Here is an 18,528-nt window from a genome sequence, read left to right on the forward strand (position 1 = left end):
AATCATAGTGAGCCTATAAAAATCAAGGGTGAATGTCTCTCCCAACTGTTTTCTTTAGTATGGCCCACCGAAATTATAAGTCAGGCCGATTTCTATTGTCTCAGCCTAAACTGGGATTACCTATCTAATCACCAAAGTGGATTTCTCATATACATCATGGTGGGCCCCACAAAAAATAAGTCCGGGCATCCCTCTCTGGCTGTGAAGACACTTTGAAAAAAAAGGGACTACGGGATGCCACTCTTGATTTTAAGAAGGCCCACCATGATGTTTATATTAGATCCACTCCAACCATAGGCCTAGAGACAAAAAAATTAGGATAACTTATAATTCTAGTGGGCCACACCAAAGGAAACAATTGGGAGAGAGACGTTTACACTTGATTGTTACAGGGCCCATTGTGATAATTACATGAAATCCACTTATTTCTCACAAAAATAATTTAGGCATGTGGCTCAAAAATCATACCCATTAATGATTCACATGGGGCCACACTACTGTAAGTAGTTTGGAGGGTGAGCGTTGCCGTATACACATTGGTTATGGTATATGTATAATCATGTGGTCCACCTGAATCATAGATGGAGCTGATTTTTGAGGCCCCGCCCTAACATAGGGTGACACACCTAGTGGTTATGATGGATTTTACATAAACATCATGGTGGGGCCCATCCAAGCAACTAACCCATTTGTTGGCATGGCAGCCAAAGGTAGTGGAATGATAATTATCTTGATTAATGAGGTAGTTTTCTTGAAACCTTCTTGAAAAAGGTACTGCAAATTTCATATTAATTGGGTAGATTTTGTAAGATTCCCTTGGGCTTATTTGGATTCAGTGAAATTGTGGGAAAAGAAATGAGAGAAATTATAATTTTTATTATTTGTAAATATCAAAATCATAGAAAAGGAAGCCAAATAAATTTCCCACCTAGCTAATTTTCCCTCAAAAGTGTCCTTTTATTTTCTCACCAAGAGATAAAAGAAATGACATTTCCTTTCTTATGTTTTTTCGGTAGCTGATTAGGTCCGCAGTGCAACCCTTAACAAGGGATTACCTTGATGTATGTATCCTATATCTATGCCATCCATCCATTTTTCCATATCATTTTAGTACTGCACTAACAAAAAAAATGAAGCAAAACCAAATCTCAATTGTACCATACTGTACGAAACAGTGGTGATTGAACGCTCCATCATTAAAAATTCCTAGGAATTTTTTGTCCAACCCATCAATATGTGTACCAATATTGAGGCCAGCATGCTAATGAAATCAGATTTCCTTTTTGGAAAAAACATGCAGAAGGTTGGACTAACATGATGGATGGATTATATCTCTTACATATGTACCACGTGTCGCACGTACCCAAGCTTTAGTGCACGGGCTTGTGTACTTCGCTAAGCTCTTAGTTTCTTTTTAATGTGATTCTTCTGGTTTTCTTCTTATTTCTCAAAATAAAAGTACATACTCATTAGTAGGTTTGGGAGCATATTTTCATAAATTCGAAAGCTAAGCATATATATATATATATATATATATATATATATATATATATATATATATATATATATATATATATATATATATAAAACTCAAAAAATTGACAATTGTGAAGAATTTTCAGATAAAAATCTCAATACATTAAAATAGCATTGCACAAAAATATTTCACAAAAACACTACTTGAGCCAGTATGTATGATTTAAAATGGCACTTACAAATAGGTTAGGGTTGAGTCCTTGCTTGTGGTAGACCATCCGGAGTATCAACATGAGGTCTTAGGTTTGAGTTCTCATAGGTGATGAAATCCCACTACGGCGTGTAGAGGTGGGCATCTAGTTGAGTCGGACTGGATTGGGTCCAACTCGACTTGATTCGATTTTTCCAAGAACCCGACTCGAACTCGATCCGATCCGGGACCGAGTCGAGCAGGGTTGACTCGATCCAATCCGAATCCTTGCTGGCTTGACCCGAAACAAGTTCGACTCGGTCATAGAAATCGAGTTGGATCGAGTCGAGTCTGTCCGGTCGATTTGGACTAGGTTGAGTCAAGCCGAGCCGGAGACTCTCGTGTTAGGAAGGAAATGAGAGAGAAAGAAGGAGAGGAGGGAAATCGGGAGAGAAAGGAAGAGAGAAAGAAGGACCTTGTGCAGCCCCCATCGGGTAGGGATGGGTTAGGGTTCGCCGTTTGGGTAAAAGAGGGATAAAAGTAAAAGTTTAAAAATAAATTATTTATACTACCCGACCGGATCGGATCGGCTATTGACCCGAACTCTACTCAATGTGCGGTCGGACCTGAGTGGGCTACTTGATCCGATCCAATCCGAGTCAGCCAAAATTGTTAGCTTGATCCAAAACTTCATTGGACCCCAAGAGATTTTTAATGGTGGGCGTTCAATCCTCACTCTATGGTCCACATGAGCCTTGGCTCATACCCTTAAAGATCTAGAAAATGGATGAACCGCATGTATAAAACCCATACATCATGATGGGCCCCGTAGAGTCCCATCCTGGATGGATTTCCGTCCAGGCAGTGGCAGGACGCACACCGTGATGTATGGGTTTTATCCATGCCGTCCATCCATTTTTTTCCAGATCATTTAAGGATATGATCTGCAAACTGAGGCAGGTCCAAGGCTCAAGTGGACCACACCACAGGAAGCAGCAATGATAATGACGGCCACCATTGAAACCTTCCTAGGACCCACCGTGATGTTTATTTGCCATCCAGCCTGTTCACAAGATCATACAAACCTGGATGAAGGGAAAACACAAATGTCAGCTTGATCCAAAACTTCTGTGGCCCCCAAGAAGTTTTAATGGTGGGCGTTCAATCCCCACTGGATGGTCCACTTGAGCATTGTATCTGCTTCACCAAATTAAGGAAGGACTCATTCCCTAAAATGATCTGTAAAAAATGGATGAATGACATGGATAAAACCCATACATCACAATGGGCCCCACAGAGCCCCTTCCCCGACTGATTCTGCCCAGGTGGAGCAGGACATATTCCATTTCTTTGCTTCCTTTCTTTGGATATTTGTATTATTTAACATGGAAGAACATTTAATACCATCTAAATTTCATTATAATTATTGAGCCGAGCCAAGTAAGATTCGACGGAGTCTTAGAGTCAATCAGACCGAGCTGGACATCGAGTCAAGTCGAGTTTTCAAGGATTTGAACTATGAAACAAATACATAAGTATTATAAGTTACATTCAACATCCAAAAACAAGATGATATGTACAAGGATACATAGCGGTGAGAGGATAACTTCAGGACACGCATGCATAGCTTAGGAGTCGATCAGCACTATCTTCCTTCAATGATCTCTTGGCTATTCGTTGTTGTTCCCAGACCCTCCTGACATATAATCTGTCAGGGAGCGGGTTGAACCATCGGATTGCCACACAGTTAAGTAGCTGGGTAACGATGTGACACTGCTCACTTCTGCATAGCCTGATAGCATGGCCACCACATGAGACATGGACGGGCGTAGCACCGGCGATGCTTGAGTGCACAAAAGAGCTACTCGAAACATTCTTAGCGCTTGTCTTTCATCGAATTCAGATAGTGTCGGATCGATCAGTTCCAATGGATGGTTAGCTTCGTTTAGATTCCAAGCCTAAGAAATCATGGAATGATACGATATTATTAATACAATGAGTGATAAAGTAATAGTACATCAATCTTATGTCCATAAATCCATCATTGAAAGTTAGCTAGTGATTGCTTAGTAGAACGAATTAAGAAGAAATTCATTATTTTGTGATTGAAGCAATGCTACTTTGTAGATGCACATCTGCAAATGTGAAATAGAAACACCTCACATGTGTGCAAGATATGGGCTTTTCATTAGGCTTGTCCTGCAGTGAATGTAGCCTACCTCAAAAATCAGGCTGGTCCACTGATTTGGTAGCCATTGGCTATCTTTTGTGGTCCGCCTGAAGAGTGGTCTGGCCTGATTTTTAGGCAAGGAAACAGTTTTCATGGAACCCACCTCAATTGATGATCATCCGGATCTTGCACGTGTAGGATGCTTGTGTTTCGCCTGGCTGCAAGTTGCATTCCTCTTGGGTTGCGTTTGAATGCACAAGAAATGAATTGTAGGCTTCTGTTTAATCAAATGAAAGATTTGAATTACCGGCCTATATACAGGCTCTGATTCCAATTGAGGTGATAAAATGTCATACCCATTTGAGGAGAAACATCTTATCTTCTTCCAACCTTCTATCTGTATTTGGCCTTCCGCCAAGAATCTCAAGTGCGACCACCCCAAATCCGAAAACGTCAGCCTTTTCTGTCAGCTGCCCATTCATGGCATACTCCGGTGCAAGATACCCACTTCAAGAATTCAAGAAGCTCAAGGTTCCACATAAAAACAACTCATAATGAGCAAATTATGATGAGTTTGGATGCTCAATTGATTATTTTTTTTGCTCAATTCAATTAAATTGCAATAATCACTTTATAAGAAATGATCAGAGTGGCATGGCCATTTTAAATGATTTGATGACTAAACAGTAACAAATGCCAACAATCATCTCCTTCAGATCCGTAAGTTATGATTTTGCTATTTTTCAGCCATTTTAGGTTTTAAAGAGTCCTTTTTGAGTCATCTAACAGCTATTTTTACTAAGTTTACTATTTCAGTAATTTAAGGAATCTAGGCTTATAAAAGCCACGTTAATTGTGTAGTAAAGGAACAAATCTCAATTTAATTATCAATTTATTGAATTTTTATTTTTATTTATTTATTTATTTTTTTAAAAGATTTGTGGATTCAAGGCTTATTATAAGGGAGGAAGGCAATGTTCTACTCCTAATCTTTTTGCACATTCCCACTACGTAAGATAGCACACTAAAGTGAAAATGATCAAAGTGGGGCACCCCCACTCCATTCGCAATGAAGTACTAGCCCGTTAATCGGAACTAAAGTTGTTTGAATCGAATTGCAATTTGGTGTTTACATATCATATCATTTCAACCATCCCACTATAATCATTTCTTATAAACTGATTGTTAGACTTTAATTTGTTGAATTGAGCATCCAAACAGATCGTTAAGAGAGGTGAATGTGAGCAATTGAGTGTTTCTTACAATGTCCCTGCAATCCGTGTGCTGATGTGTGTCTCGTTATCATCAAATAGTTTGGCCAAACCAAAATCTGAAATCTTGGGGTTGAAATCAGCGTCAAGCAAAATATTACTGGCCTTGATATCTCTATGTATGATTCGGCACCTTGAATCCTCGTGGAGATAACTGAGGCCTCGTGCCGTACCCAAGCATATATTGTAGCGGGTGGGCCAAGTTAATTGCGGCGCATTCTCTCCTGCAAGGAAATGAAATGCATTTACATGGACACGATGCATGATACTCTTATGGATAGACTGATTGATATAGGAGTCAGGCCTGACCTGACTTCATACGTACATGTCTTATATATCCTCAAATATGCCATTTTAATCCTTGATTAGGAAACCATGTATCTTGAATGCAGTAAGTTAAAATCGTTCCTCTAAGTGTCTATTTATTTATGCATGTGTTGGCCCAGTTGATCAACGAGATTAGGAAGATTCAAGTGGGAAATGAGGATTTTATCATTTTTTGGGCTATGGCGGGTTGGATGAGGTTGGCCCAGGCCCAACCAAACATTTCCAGGCTCGGCCTTAGGCTTGGACATTTATTGTCGAGCTTGGCCCATGCCTAGCTTGACCTGACCCAAACCCGGCCCATTGCCAGCCCTAACTAGCAATTTCCCCCACATGTGTGATTATTATTATTATTTTTTAATTAAAAAAAACAAAAACAAAATGTCCATTGATGTAAAGATTGCTGTACAGCCTGCTAGAAAATTCGGGCCGACCCCATAGCAAAAAACCGGGGGACGCCAATCATGTGGGACCGCCTAGGACGAGACACCAGTATACAAAGCCTCCCTAGGGACTCATGGGTAGGATCTAATAGCACCCAAACCTACTTTATCTAAGAAGATTTGGCCGTGGAATGTATGTGCGAGAATATAGTCTGTTCATCAAATGGGACCCACCTTGCATTTTCCATGGCCCAAATAGCCAGTTCATTCATCAAGTGGGGAACAAGTGTATAACAAATGTGGATGTTGGTAATTTTTTAAATTGTCCATTTTTTTCATACACATGTTGGGTTTACTGAAGACTGCCTGGATTTGGACAGTTGCAGATTAATATCAGACCCACCAGATGAATGGCCTGGATGTCACACATGGATGCTACATTGGCACGTGTGGTTACCCAGATCCTACTCTTACCAACGGCCATCACATTCCTCATTTTGGTCATAGCTCATAAATATGGTTTTACAGAAATAGGGAAATGGTTTGTACCGAAGAGTGCATGATCAAGGCTCCCATTTTTGAGATACTCGTAAACCAAAATCCGCTCCTCTCCCTCGGCGCAGCATCCGTACAACTTCACAAGGTTACGGTGCTGCACTGCTGATATGGAAACAATCTCTGTTACAAACTGACTCTTTCCATGATGAGATGCCACTGAGAGTTGCTTCGCAGCTACTATCCTTCCATCTGAAAGTGTACCCTATAAAAATACCACAATTCCATAGAAGTAAATGAATATTCTAATATGTGTTTATTTATGTACATACGTTATTTTATTTTATTTTATTTTATTATGTACATTTGTATGCATTGATGGATGTTCAAATGTTAGTATGCAGTGGGTACTGGCTGGGTATGCACATGTCGTTGCACATTATTGGGAGGCCTGTTTGGATGTCCACACAAATTGGGATTTGTTCACACTTCCAAACATACCCTTAGTTCCCAATATGTGCCTTGTTTTCCTCTGTGACAATCATTCACATTCACCTAAACTCACAGATCGAAAACAGAATAATACTGTCCTCTGATATATTCATTTCAGATCTGTAAGAGAAAAAAAACAAAGTACCTTATAAACAGCCCCAAATCCTCCTGCTCCCAATCTATTTTCCTGACTGAAATCTCCAGTAGCTGTCCTCAGTTCGGAATAACTAAAAGTTTTTGGTTTGGCACCCATGTCTAGAGGCTCTGTGAATTCACATAAGTGAGCAGGTTAGGATCATATATCTACTTAAATGGAATTCAAAAAATGCATGCTCACATTTCTCTCTCCCTCTCATGAACTTATTTGAAAAAAAAAAATTTGTATGAATCCCCAATTTGTAGTTCTATTTACTTAATTGACGATTTCTTTGTAAGGGTCCGTTTTGATGAACCAATTAATTGAATTGAAAACATTCAGTTGCATCAAGAAGAAACAACCACACTGTAATGACATTCCCTTTCATTCATAATGTTTATATAGCTACACCTGTTGACGTGCCTCAATGGTAGACTCACAAGATTTTCAACACAAGGTCACGGGTTTGAGCACAGCACCTCTTGTGGTGTGAGTTTGGGAGAGTGTGTGTGTAAAAAAGAATATTGATATAGCTGTGAAATTGCAGTTAACACTCCTTTCAAATCTGATCTGGAAAGTAGCATAATTGCAATTGAGAGCATCTTCCATAAATATAAATGCTAAAGTTATCTACAATATGTCAATTTTGAGTTCATTGAAATAACAATTGCAATTCAATTCAATAGTGCATCCAAATGTATCCTATGGTAGTATTTGGATGTATAAAAATTACAAGCGGAATGATTATTTTGGTGAAATAAATGTTTATCTATTTCACTGTCTTTAAAATTAAACAAAGAATAGCAATTTTCCATAGTTTCTGCCCCAAATCTATATCAAATGTTGTGAATGTTCATTTGAGTAATGTTGATCGAGTGCCTTTAATCTGGTGCAAATTTATTCTCGGTTCAATTGAGTCTTGTTTCGGTCGACTGTTGCACACTATGATACGTTCAGTTAACCAAAGGTTTAGTTGGGTCGACCGAAGCACGCTGTGATGTTTTCGGTCAACCAAAGGTCAAGTTGGGTCGACCGAACGGTCGTGTAAGTTTTTGCGTAAGTGCAGGTTTTGTTTCCTAATCTTGTACAGTAGTATATAAATAGACTCTGTAATTGCAATTAGGGTAGATCTTGTATGGTGAGAGGAGCCTAGCATGAATTTTCTAGAGTTTTGAAGGGGAAAAGCTAGGGTTTCATCTGTAAGTTGTTCAATCTCTTATAATTCTTCCTATTTTAATGGATTGTTTGTCGCTTTGTGTCGTGGTTTTTTCCTGCAAGGGTTTTCTACATAAAATTTGTGTGTTTTTTGTGTTTGCTTGGATTTTCATTTCTCTATTGCTTGTTTGATTCACGTTTGAGGTTGCTTCTGCACCCAGCATGTAGAACAACATCCCACCTACTTGGACATCAAAGTATCACCTAAGAAAGGTAATTGTCAACTAGAAGTTTATCAATCAAAATTGTAGTTATCTCCTGGTTACGAAGACTCAAATCCAAGACCAAAGAAAGGTATGAACATGTTCTTTAACCGCCCAAAATTTCATCCCATAAGTATGGATGGTTTTATAGCTTTTCAATGAAATTACCTCTTCTGTTTTGATTGGTACATAGTGACCGCATAAAACTCCAGAGGCCTATCTCCACTTCTTCCACCTAGATTGAATTTTGTGAGTAACATCCTTCTAAATTCTTCCACTCTAATGACTTTTTGACGCAAGATATCAAAAATGATATTTTGGGTACTTGAACAACAATCTTAACTAATTCCTTGTTTACACTCTTATTATTACTAAGCTTCCATTCCATATTATTCTATTTTTAGTCCAACTAATTTTAAAACCTTTATATTTTTGTTGGAATTGCAAACCAAAGCCCAGCATTTGCTGTGACTGTTCATCTTCCAAAGCACAGCAACACTTTCCATGGAGCTGTTTTGGAAGATGAAGTGCTTTGTGTATTTTCTAGGAATATTAAGTGTTAGAAGCTCCTAGTAGGGGTAGTTTTGTCTTTTCACCTTAAATTCAAATGCCTATAAATTGGCATCTTGTGTATCCGGTTGAAGCAAGCAAAGCAAGCAAGTCAATAGCAAGTGTGAGAAGTAAGTGTGCAGCAGCAACAGTAAAGTATCAAAAAATTCAGTTTGAAAGGAAATTTCTGGTTTCTTTCCTCTCTTTCTTCCTCCTAAAAATTAGATTTTTAAAGTTGTGCAGAGGCTTTGTAAAGCCCAGAAAAATTCTGTTTTCTTGAAGTAAAGAAAAGATCTGGTTTATACAGCCAACAATTTTAAAGCATCTATTCATTCAGCTGAGTGTTTGCAAATGTCACTGAAAATGGGATGTCCGGCACGTAAAGTAGCAAATTTCCACCTTTTCTGCATCAAGTACATAGGTCCTGCTTGAAATGTTGTGGATAGTGATTTTGGTGGAACAAAATCCTGCTCACATGGAGAACTGATTATTGCCTAAGAAAGCTAATTGGTAACTAGAAAATTTTCAATGGAAAATTGCAACATCTCCTGGTTGAGAAAACTCAAACTGAAGACTTAAATCCACTCCTATTGAGTGGATTTTCATGTTAAAGTATTTTAGGACCATAATATGTGACTTACAAGTATCTGAGTTGGATTTTCAATACATATATAAGTTAGGTTGAGTTTCGATGCTAAATCAAACAAAATTTTGGTAGTTTGATTCAATAAATAGAAAATGACCAAAGTGGGGCTATCTGCCATATTGTTATTACTACCATTTCAAGTTGGTGTATGAATTAAAATGGTGCCACCCCCACTTTGGTCATTCCTTTGCAATGAATTTAAGGAATTGCAGTACAGTTCGGTTGAGCATCCAAACACACCCTAATGTAGCAATATTGGTATTACCTTCATCTTTATGGATGTCCCTGCTCCATCGTCTCCAAATAAAATTTACCAAAATGACTAGAAAAATCAGAGCAACAGCACCAACGACAATCCCAACAATCAAACCAGTCTTGTTCTTCTTTCCTGAAGCAGTTGGCGGTGGGAAATCTAAAAGTAAAGCTGAAATTTCATCTGTTAGTATTGAACATCTAGAAACTTTAGAATTTTATTAAATATTCAGTTCTGAATAAATATTACCTGGAGTGACACTGATGGCAGAAATGGATGGCCCGAAGATACCAATAACAGGCTTGCAGCAAGTCCCTTTTCCAGCCCAAAAGAGATGGATTTCAAGGTAATTCTTGGATACATTAACCTTGAAGGTCTTCAAAACTGCACTATTAGAGACTCCATTTGCCTCCTTCCTTATATCAAAATCTTTCAATTGGAGATTACCCTAGAAATGCAATTAATATAGTATCAAAACTAGCGGAGAATGCCGGCATAATGAATTCACAAACAGCATAAGCAGAAACACATTCACAAAGGATAGTGATTTGATATGTTTGGGACTGCTCAAACATCCATACTTCGGGAAAGCATGAACACTATTTTCACCATCTTAAGGTTGTTGGACCTACTTTCGGAGTTGAATAAGACCCATACCCCTGCTGTCCTATCTATGTTCTATGGAATAGTTGTTTTTTTTTTTTGGTCCCCTTAATTATTCTAAGCTTACTGATAGGTTTTAGAGAAAATATGAAGAAATCACTAGACACAACGGAAGATTAGTGAGGCTTGCCTTAATGCAAAACCCTCAAATAAAGCATAAATATATATCAACCCTAGAAAGAGAACAATGTACAAGAATACCCCTATATAGACATAGCCACCCAACATGGACCAAATGGTTGAAAGAGAAAAAATATATTACAAGCAATAATACGAACATAATATAAATAGGTGAGGGGACAGACCCATCCACCACAACCATCCAGCTGTATAGCCCAACCACGTGTGGCATATGTGAGATGGGCAATCTTATGTGTCTAACACTAATTATTATTATTATTATTATTTTACTTAAGGTACATTTGGATGCACTAATGGAATGATTTTGTAATTATTTCTCTTATGAGTGGGGTTGTCTTATGTGTGGCCTTGGAAGAGCTCAAAACCAAAATTTTAGTTTAGAGGTAGAAAAATAAGAGAACAAAATGACTCACGCTCAAGCGCATTTCTAGAACATGATGTTTGAAACTTGCAAGAAGAGCTGAGAGAATGGTCTTTGTCCAACTACATTCAAGGGAACAAAAAGGTATATTTATAAATAAGAAAAATATCAAAATGACTAACTGCCTTCAAATATAACAAATGACTAAACGACACTTGTAGACAGCATCATGTAACACCCTCTCAAACTCATGATGAATATCAATGAGAAATTGGTGAGTAAGAATTGAAAGTGCGCAGATAGCAAGAGATTTCGTGAAGAAGTCAACAATCAAACTCAGAGGTAATGTTAGGAAATTGGAAGTGAGAGAAAATTCCAATATATATGATAATGACGGCAAACAAAATGACAATGACTCTCTATATACTTGGTTTGCTAATGGAATACAATGTTGCTAGCAATTTGAATATCACTGTAGTTATCACAGTAAAGAGGTATGGGTAGAGAGCCGGTTGCACCGTTTTCACTGACATTCAGCCGAGCTTCCACTTTCCATTCGGGGGGCCCATTGTTCTAGATAGGATGGGCCTTGGTACTATTAGGTCAGGTTGATTTGTATCCTCTTCGAGGGGTTTACGATAGGCGGTCATAGGCGATTTTTTGTGTGCCTGAGGCCTCCGAAGTTCTATGGCTGTATAGCCTCTTCCCCTGTCTTAATAAAACTCCATCCTTAACCAAAAAAAAAAACCAAAAAAAAAAAACAAAAAAAAAAAAGGAAGAAGGAGAAAAAACAAGAAGAGAGCTCAACTCCAAGATCATTGAGAAGATGACGGAGCTAGACAATCTAAGAAGCAATTTGAGCGTGTGGGAACCTGGGGTTGTCTAGAGGTGGTGGGGTTTGTAGAAACGGCGGGGGTGAGTTTGTTTTCACGTTTTCCAGTGGCTTCGGTTGGGGCACAAATATGTGTGCTGAAGCCTGAGCTCTCATGGAGGGTCTTTCCTTGTATGTGAGCCAGGGCCTAGAGAGGATTGTTGTTGAGAGTGACTCCAAAGTGGCGGCGGAGTTGCTGACCCCTAAGGTGTGGAATATGTGGTATTTGTGGGCCAGGGTGGACGCGATCAAGAGGGCAGTGTAGGTTCTCCTCACCTTCGCTCCTAGGGAAGCCAATGGAGTGGTGGACAGCTTGGCACCTTAGGGGAGGGGGTCCCAAGTTAGCGAAGTGTTTCAGCAAGTCCACGGCCTCCCCGCTGCGGCCATGGGGACCTTTTTCTAGATCAGTTGGGGCTTGGGTGCATTAGGGAAGAGGCCGAGGATGCAGCTCTTAGTTTCCAGTCTATGTTGGTTATATGATAGGCGGGTGCGGGTCACGGATTTTTTTTATTTTTTATTTTTTTGTGCTTCCTTTGGCTTGCCCGAAATCCTTTTGTATAGCTGTTTCAGTTTTGTTAATAAATTATAGAGATCCTTTTGCTGAAAAAGAAGAAGAAGCAATTTGAGTTATAGCATGACATTTGGCTTCCGTGATAGAACAAGAAACAATATCTTACTTCTTACTCTTTCAAGAGAGACTATGAGAGAATATACAAAAGACACAGGTAGAACGATGATTGGTAACATCACCATCATCATATCAGTAACATTACAAAACTAATAAGCATCTACATGAGCATCCAACTGAAGCATGAGGGATGAGGGAAACGGTAAAGTAAGATGCATAGTGCCTCAAAGGTACGGATCATACCGACGAACTCCAACATATTGATTGAACATAGAAAGGAGCTAAAACAAATTAGACAATGATAAGAATGGCATACAATATGTTACAGGCGTTGTGCTCCCACCTTAAAAAGAAAAAAAAAAGAAGACAATGATATGGATGACATACAATATGTTGGGATGAGATACTGTCAAATAAACAAGATTGTCAATAAGTTGATGATGTCCACTTCGATCTAGTAATGACTCTCCATCACCCGAGCAAAGTTCAAAGTTGAGCTCTATAAAATTTACAAAGTATAGAAAAAGAGTAAAGAGGAGAGAAAAGAAGAAGGAAGAGAGGAATGGATCAGAGAAAAGTGGAACGGCTAGAATGGGATAGCCTCCCCATGTCCCCCCACTGCTTTATTTCGTTAGGCTTTCACTTATATGGCTGAAACTATTATATTACCCCTCTTGCTTAACTTAAAGAAAGACATAACCATGGGCCTAAAACTCTAACCAAACATGCACATTGAAGCCTAATAGCCCATAGGGTACACGTTGAATAATTTGCATTTAACACTCTCCTTCAAGGAGGAGCATAAATATGGGGTTTTCGGCTCCGCTAGGGTTTTCCATTGACGTCGGCGTATAGGATCTCTGTATAAGGGAGCAAGATCGCGCCCCCTCCAGAAGGGGCGAACGAGGGAACGATGTCTCTTGTGGAAGATCCCCAAAGAATGCCGCGGCAAATCGTTTTCCAGGGAACATATATAAAAGCCGGATTCAGCCTGTTTGTGGGAAACTTACCCTATGATTGCTCGACATAAGATCTCCTCACCATTTTCAGCCGCTATGGGAAAGTGAATGATGTCTTCATCCCTTCGATTCCAGGTACGATCTCCTTGAGAGGTTATGCTTTTGTAAGATTTCACTATGAGAATGATGCTAGGGCTGCAAGGGGGGTTTTAGATGGCCACAAGATTGATGGCCGGGAGGTGTCGGTTAAGGTTGCCAGACCTAGGAAGGCTGCCCCTAAGAAACCTCTGCTTCATCCGTTGGAAAACAATCCCGCTCCATATCGCCCCCTTGACAGCTCTGCAACAACTGTAAAGCAGGGGAAGATGCACGGCCCTGCCCGGGTACACCAAGCCGTGCCGGAGGCCAGCACAACTACAATTGCGAATGAGGCTGTCGTATCTAGAAAGCTGATGGAACTTAAGTTGGCATTGATAGGACACGTGGTGGATTCGGGAGTCTCTATATTGAAACTCATTTCGGTGCTTAGAAACTCCAGGTTTGCATCGGTGGCCATTGATGTGATCAGGACCTCCCCATGCCATTTCATGATCATCCTGAAATCGGTTGAGGAGTTTAAGGATCTCATTGAGGACTAAGGACTCCCATGTCCACGCCCAAATGGGGCTAAAATCGGTATGCCCTTGGTCCAATAACGAAGACATTGCCAAAGAGGAATATTTGGTTCGGATTATTGGAATACCGGCTCATGCGTGGTTTGAGACGGTTATTCTCGACTTGGGAAACTATTTTGGGCAGGTGACCCAGATGGACACCAACACCAGATTTGGGTTGTTCCAGATGTATGCTACGGTGAAAGTGAAGCTCCGTCCAGGGGTCAATATGAAACAAGAGCTGAAATTGAAGGTATTGGATAGAGATTTCTCCATCAATGCAGAGATTGAGCCTAGGCCTAAGGAAGGCAAGGGAGATTTCCCCCTCAGCCCTTCAGGGGCCCAGCAACAAGCAGAGGAGAGCACCAGAGATTGGGTGATCAGGAAGTTCCATTTCCCACCTCTAGTTAAAGGCAATACCACAATACCTATTTGTCAAATTGCCTCTGAAGAAAGAATTGTGCTCTTGGATTCTGGCCACGGCATACCCAGCAATCGAGCACCTTCTTTGATGCTTAAAGACAATCCAGAAACTGTAGAAGACCCTGATGCTAGGGCCTTGGCTGTCATACTAGCTAATGAAGTTACTAGGCCTAAAAATGTACCTGAACTGGACTCCTAGGGGACTGAGCGAGCCTTCTTGGGGCCTCTCCCCCCTGATCTGTGTAATGTCACGCCCATAGAGTTCGATTAACCTCTGACTGAGTGTCCAGTGGAAGTCCAGGAACCTCCTCTTCTCATATGTGTTCCCCCTTCTTCTCCTTTGAGAGTGGATGAAGTGCAGAGGGATGTCCTAGTCGACAGAGAAGCAGAAGGAGAATCTCAGCCCGACAGTCTATTATGACGAGGCCTTAGACGACCCTATGGAGGACCTCTCGAAGAATATAGGCAAACCTTTGACTCACCTAAAATCTATGCAATGTAGATGCAAGGAAAAGAACAGAGGCTTGTTTGACAAGGGCACTTCTAGATCTGCAGGGAATTCACCTTGGCATCCGCTAGGAGATTTCATCTCAGCTCCCTTACTGTCGGCTAGACAGAGCCCTCGGTCTCCCTCTCCCTTGGGTCCTAGCAAGAGGCTTCAGCTAGTTGTGGATCTATTGCCGTATTTCGAGAGAGAAGTCGACATTAGTGAAGTGGAATTGCTGCAGGAATCCAAGGACAGTGATGCTCTTGTAACCCTGCCTGTCTTTCAAAAGTCCCCCAAGATACAACAGTCTATGGATAAGGTGTCTGTTTCTCTATAATGCCTCCAAGCTCAGAAGGAGACTCCTTCAGCGCCGGGAATTTCCTTGGTAGGTACGATCATTCCAAACCAAGGGGCTGGAAGAGGACGAGGCAGAAAACACAAGGGCAGAAAAGTTTATGAAAAGATAGGGAAAGGCGAATGGTGCTGCAGACTAAGAAGATTAAAGAGACGGGCCATGAACACAATTTATGTTACGGATGGATAACATCCTAGTGTGGAATGCCCGTGGAGTGGGAAATAAATCCACTCCATCTTCTTGTTCAAAATTAACCAGAAGCCATAAGCCGGTATTGCTGGCAATCCTCGAGCCAATGTTAAGAGATGATATAAGGGTGGGAATCGGCCTCAAACTTGGATTCCACTCGTCCATATCCAACTCAGATGCAGGGGGCAAAATCTGAGTGTTTTACCACAACCATCGAAATGTTTCGGTTGTGGCTATCTCTAACCTACTTATCTCTCTCTATGTTTCCTTACAGAGTTGCAGGGAGCCTTGCTTGCTATCGGTGGTTTACGCCAAATGCTCTAGGCTTCTTAGAAGGTCTCTATGGACTGACTTGGAATCCATCAGCAGGAACTTGCTCGTCCCTTGGGCAGTAGCTGGGGATTTCAACGCTGTGTCATCAACGATGAACGTCTGGGGTCCCAGCTCCCTAACTCAGCCAATTTAGTTGAATTTGCTGAAGATATCCACAATGCTGGGCTCCTGGACACGGGGTTCTTGGGTAATCACTTCACTGAGAAACAACAGAGCGGGTTTGGCTTGAGTTTGGGCGAGACTTGACAGGGTGATGTTTAATGGCCGATGGGCAATTGTTTTTCCAATGTTCAAAGTCCTCCATCTGCCCAGGATCAACTCAGACCATGTGCCTGTCCTCCTCTCTTCCAATTACATTCTTCAGCCCGTCCATTCAGGTTTTTAAAAATGTGGACGCAGCACGAGAATTTTCTGTAGGTTATCAAGGAAGCCTGGGCAGGGGAGATCTCTTCGCAACCGATGATCAACAAACAACTGAAATTAAGGAAAGTTAAACTGATGCTGAAATGCTGGAACAAGCAGGTTTTTGGGAATGTTTTCGTCCTGGTTAAGCAGGCAGGGCAGGAGCTGACTGATATTGAAGAGAGAATGCAAGTCTCTAGGGAGACAAACTGTCAGCAGGAATGGGTGTTGGCTAGGCAGAAGTTGGCAAAAGTTCAGCTAATGGAGGAAGTGTTCTAGAAGCAAAAGGCCAAAAATTCTTAGCTGAAAGAAGGTGATAAAAAAATGAGATTTTTCCATGCTTCAGCTATGGACAAGGTCCGCAGATTAGCGATTTCTTCTATTGAAGATGATTCAGGGGCTGTTTTCGTCGACCAGGATGACATTAAAGCCGCTGCCATCAAATTTTTTTGCCTTATTCTCAGTTGAGGATACGTCTGCTGGTTCCGACTTCCTTCAGGCCATCCCGCCGCTCGTTACTGATCAGGAGAATGCGGACCTGTTAACGCCTCCTTCATTAGCTGAAGTTCATCAGGTGATCTCTGATATCCCCCAGGAAGGCGCAGCTGGGCCTGACGGCTTCTCCAGTGCGTTCTTCGCCCACTGTTGGCATATTGTTGGTGAAGACATTCACAAAGCCGCGGTATTCCTGTTCGAAGGGGGAGCTCTTCCCCGTGCGTTCTCCTCCTCTTTGATCTATTTGGTGCCTAAGGGGTCGGGAGATTCGTCCTTTAAATACTATCGCCCGATCAGCCTCTGTAATGTCATTTACAATATTTTTTCCAAGCTTCTTGCGACTAGATCAAGTAGGTTGCTCCCTAATCTGATTTCTCATGATCAAGGTGCGTTCGTTAAGGGATGCCTAATCTCAGAGAATATCGCGCCTACGTCCAAGAAGTGATGAGAGAGATAAACAGGAAGACTAAAGGAGGAAACATTGTCCTTAAGCTGGATCTCGAGAAGGCTTATGATAGGGTGGATTGGGCCTTCCTCAAGTAGGTGCTCTCCAATTTCGGATTCAGTAGTAGATGGATATATGTGATGGAAACTTGTTGGAGTAACAATTGGTTCTTTATCTTGATCAATGGAGAAGCAGCTGGTTATTTCAGGGCAACTCAGGGACTTCGAAAGGGCAATCTTCTCTCTCCGTCCTTATTCATTATTTCGACTGAGACATTTTCTAGGCGCTTTAGGCACATTTTATTCGCTCATACAAGTCAGCCCTTCAGAATTCACGGAGGGTGCCCGACCCCATCTTACCTTCTTTATGCCAACGATACCCTTCTATTTCTGAATGGCAAAAGAATATCTCTTCTAATTGTGAATGATTTCCTCTCCTCCTTCCAGGCTGCCTTTGGCCAATGGATTAACAGGAGCAAAAGCTGCTTCATGCTCAGATAAACTCTCTACGGGTAGGGTTAGGGCCATTGAGAGGCTCCTGGGTATGAGCTGCACCATTTCTGGGGTCCGGTATCTTGGCGTACCAATAGCTAAAGGCCAAGTCAAAGTTGCAGATTTCTAGTTCCTAGTAGACAGCGTAGAGAAAAAAGTTAATGGCTGGAAGGTAAGGTTCCTATCCTAGGCGGGAAGAACCGTTCTTATCCACCATGTTCTAGGCTCTCTTCCCTTCCACGTCATGGCTGCGTCTGTCATCCCAAAGCAGGTTCTCGCCAAGCTGGAATCTTATTTCTCAAAATTTTTTTGGGGCTGGGTGGACAGTAGAAGGAAGTTCCCGTGGATTGCTTGGAACTCTATTACAAGGCCGCCAGAGGAGGGTGGTCTGGGCATTAGGAAGCTGCAGGAAGTGTTGGATGCATTGAGAATGAAGATGGCCTAGGCAGTAAAATTTGGAGATTCTAATGGCCTTTGGGTCCAGCTCATGTGTTCCAAACATGGCTCGGAGATTGCCTCCTCGTACGCAGATCCTTTGTCTTCTGCTATGAGGTGTCCTCTATGGATGAAGATTAGACGAATGATACCTAGGTTTGATAATATTGCTCAGTGGAATGTGGGCGCTGGCGAGAGAAACCTGTGGTCAGATAATTGGACCAGTTTGGGTCCGCTTTTGCAGCACACGATCAGGCCAGTCCTAACCGAGCTTCTATCGATGGCAATCAGAGATTTCTTAGGCCTAGCAGGGTCGCTGCCTCCTTCCTCTGTCCTCTCCTTCTTGTCTCAAGATGCGCTGGAGTTCATTTTCTAGGGAGGTTTTTTCACCTCT

At 41.3% G+C, this 18,528-nt stretch overlaps 1 protein-coding gene across 1 annotated transcript in view; it reads right to left on the reverse strand.

Moving 5' to 3' along the window:
- Positions 1 to 3,037: 3,037 nt before the first annotated feature.
- Positions 3,038 to 18,528, reverse strand: part of LOC131220881 (probable LRR receptor-like serine/threonine-protein kinase At1g56140) — a 53,761-nt gene continuing 38,270 nt past the window's right edge. Inside the window, exons 12-18 of the mRNA XM_058215754.1 lie at positions 10,053 to 10,251; positions 9,816 to 9,962; positions 6,947 to 7,065; positions 6,364 to 6,574; positions 5,100 to 5,331; positions 4,193 to 4,343; positions 3,038 to 3,624 (exon numbers count right to left, since the gene is read on the reverse strand). Of these exons, the coding sequence (XP_058071737.1) occupies positions 3,337 to 3,624; positions 4,193 to 4,343; positions 5,100 to 5,331; positions 6,364 to 6,574; positions 6,947 to 7,065; positions 9,816 to 9,962; positions 10,053 to 10,251 (1,347 nt within the window). The 3' untranslated portion in view covers positions 3,038 to 3,336. The remainder of the gene's footprint in view (positions 3,625 to 4,192; positions 4,344 to 5,099; positions 5,332 to 6,363; positions 6,575 to 6,946; positions 7,066 to 9,815; positions 9,963 to 10,052; positions 10,252 to 18,528) is intronic.

This window comes from Magnolia sinica, chromosome 12 (assembly GCF_029962835.1).
Source record: "Magnolia sinica isolate HGM2019 chromosome 12, MsV1, whole genome shotgun sequence".
Lineage (NCBI taxonomy): Eukaryota > Viridiplantae > Streptophyta > Magnoliopsida > Magnoliales > Magnoliaceae > Magnolia > Magnolia sinica.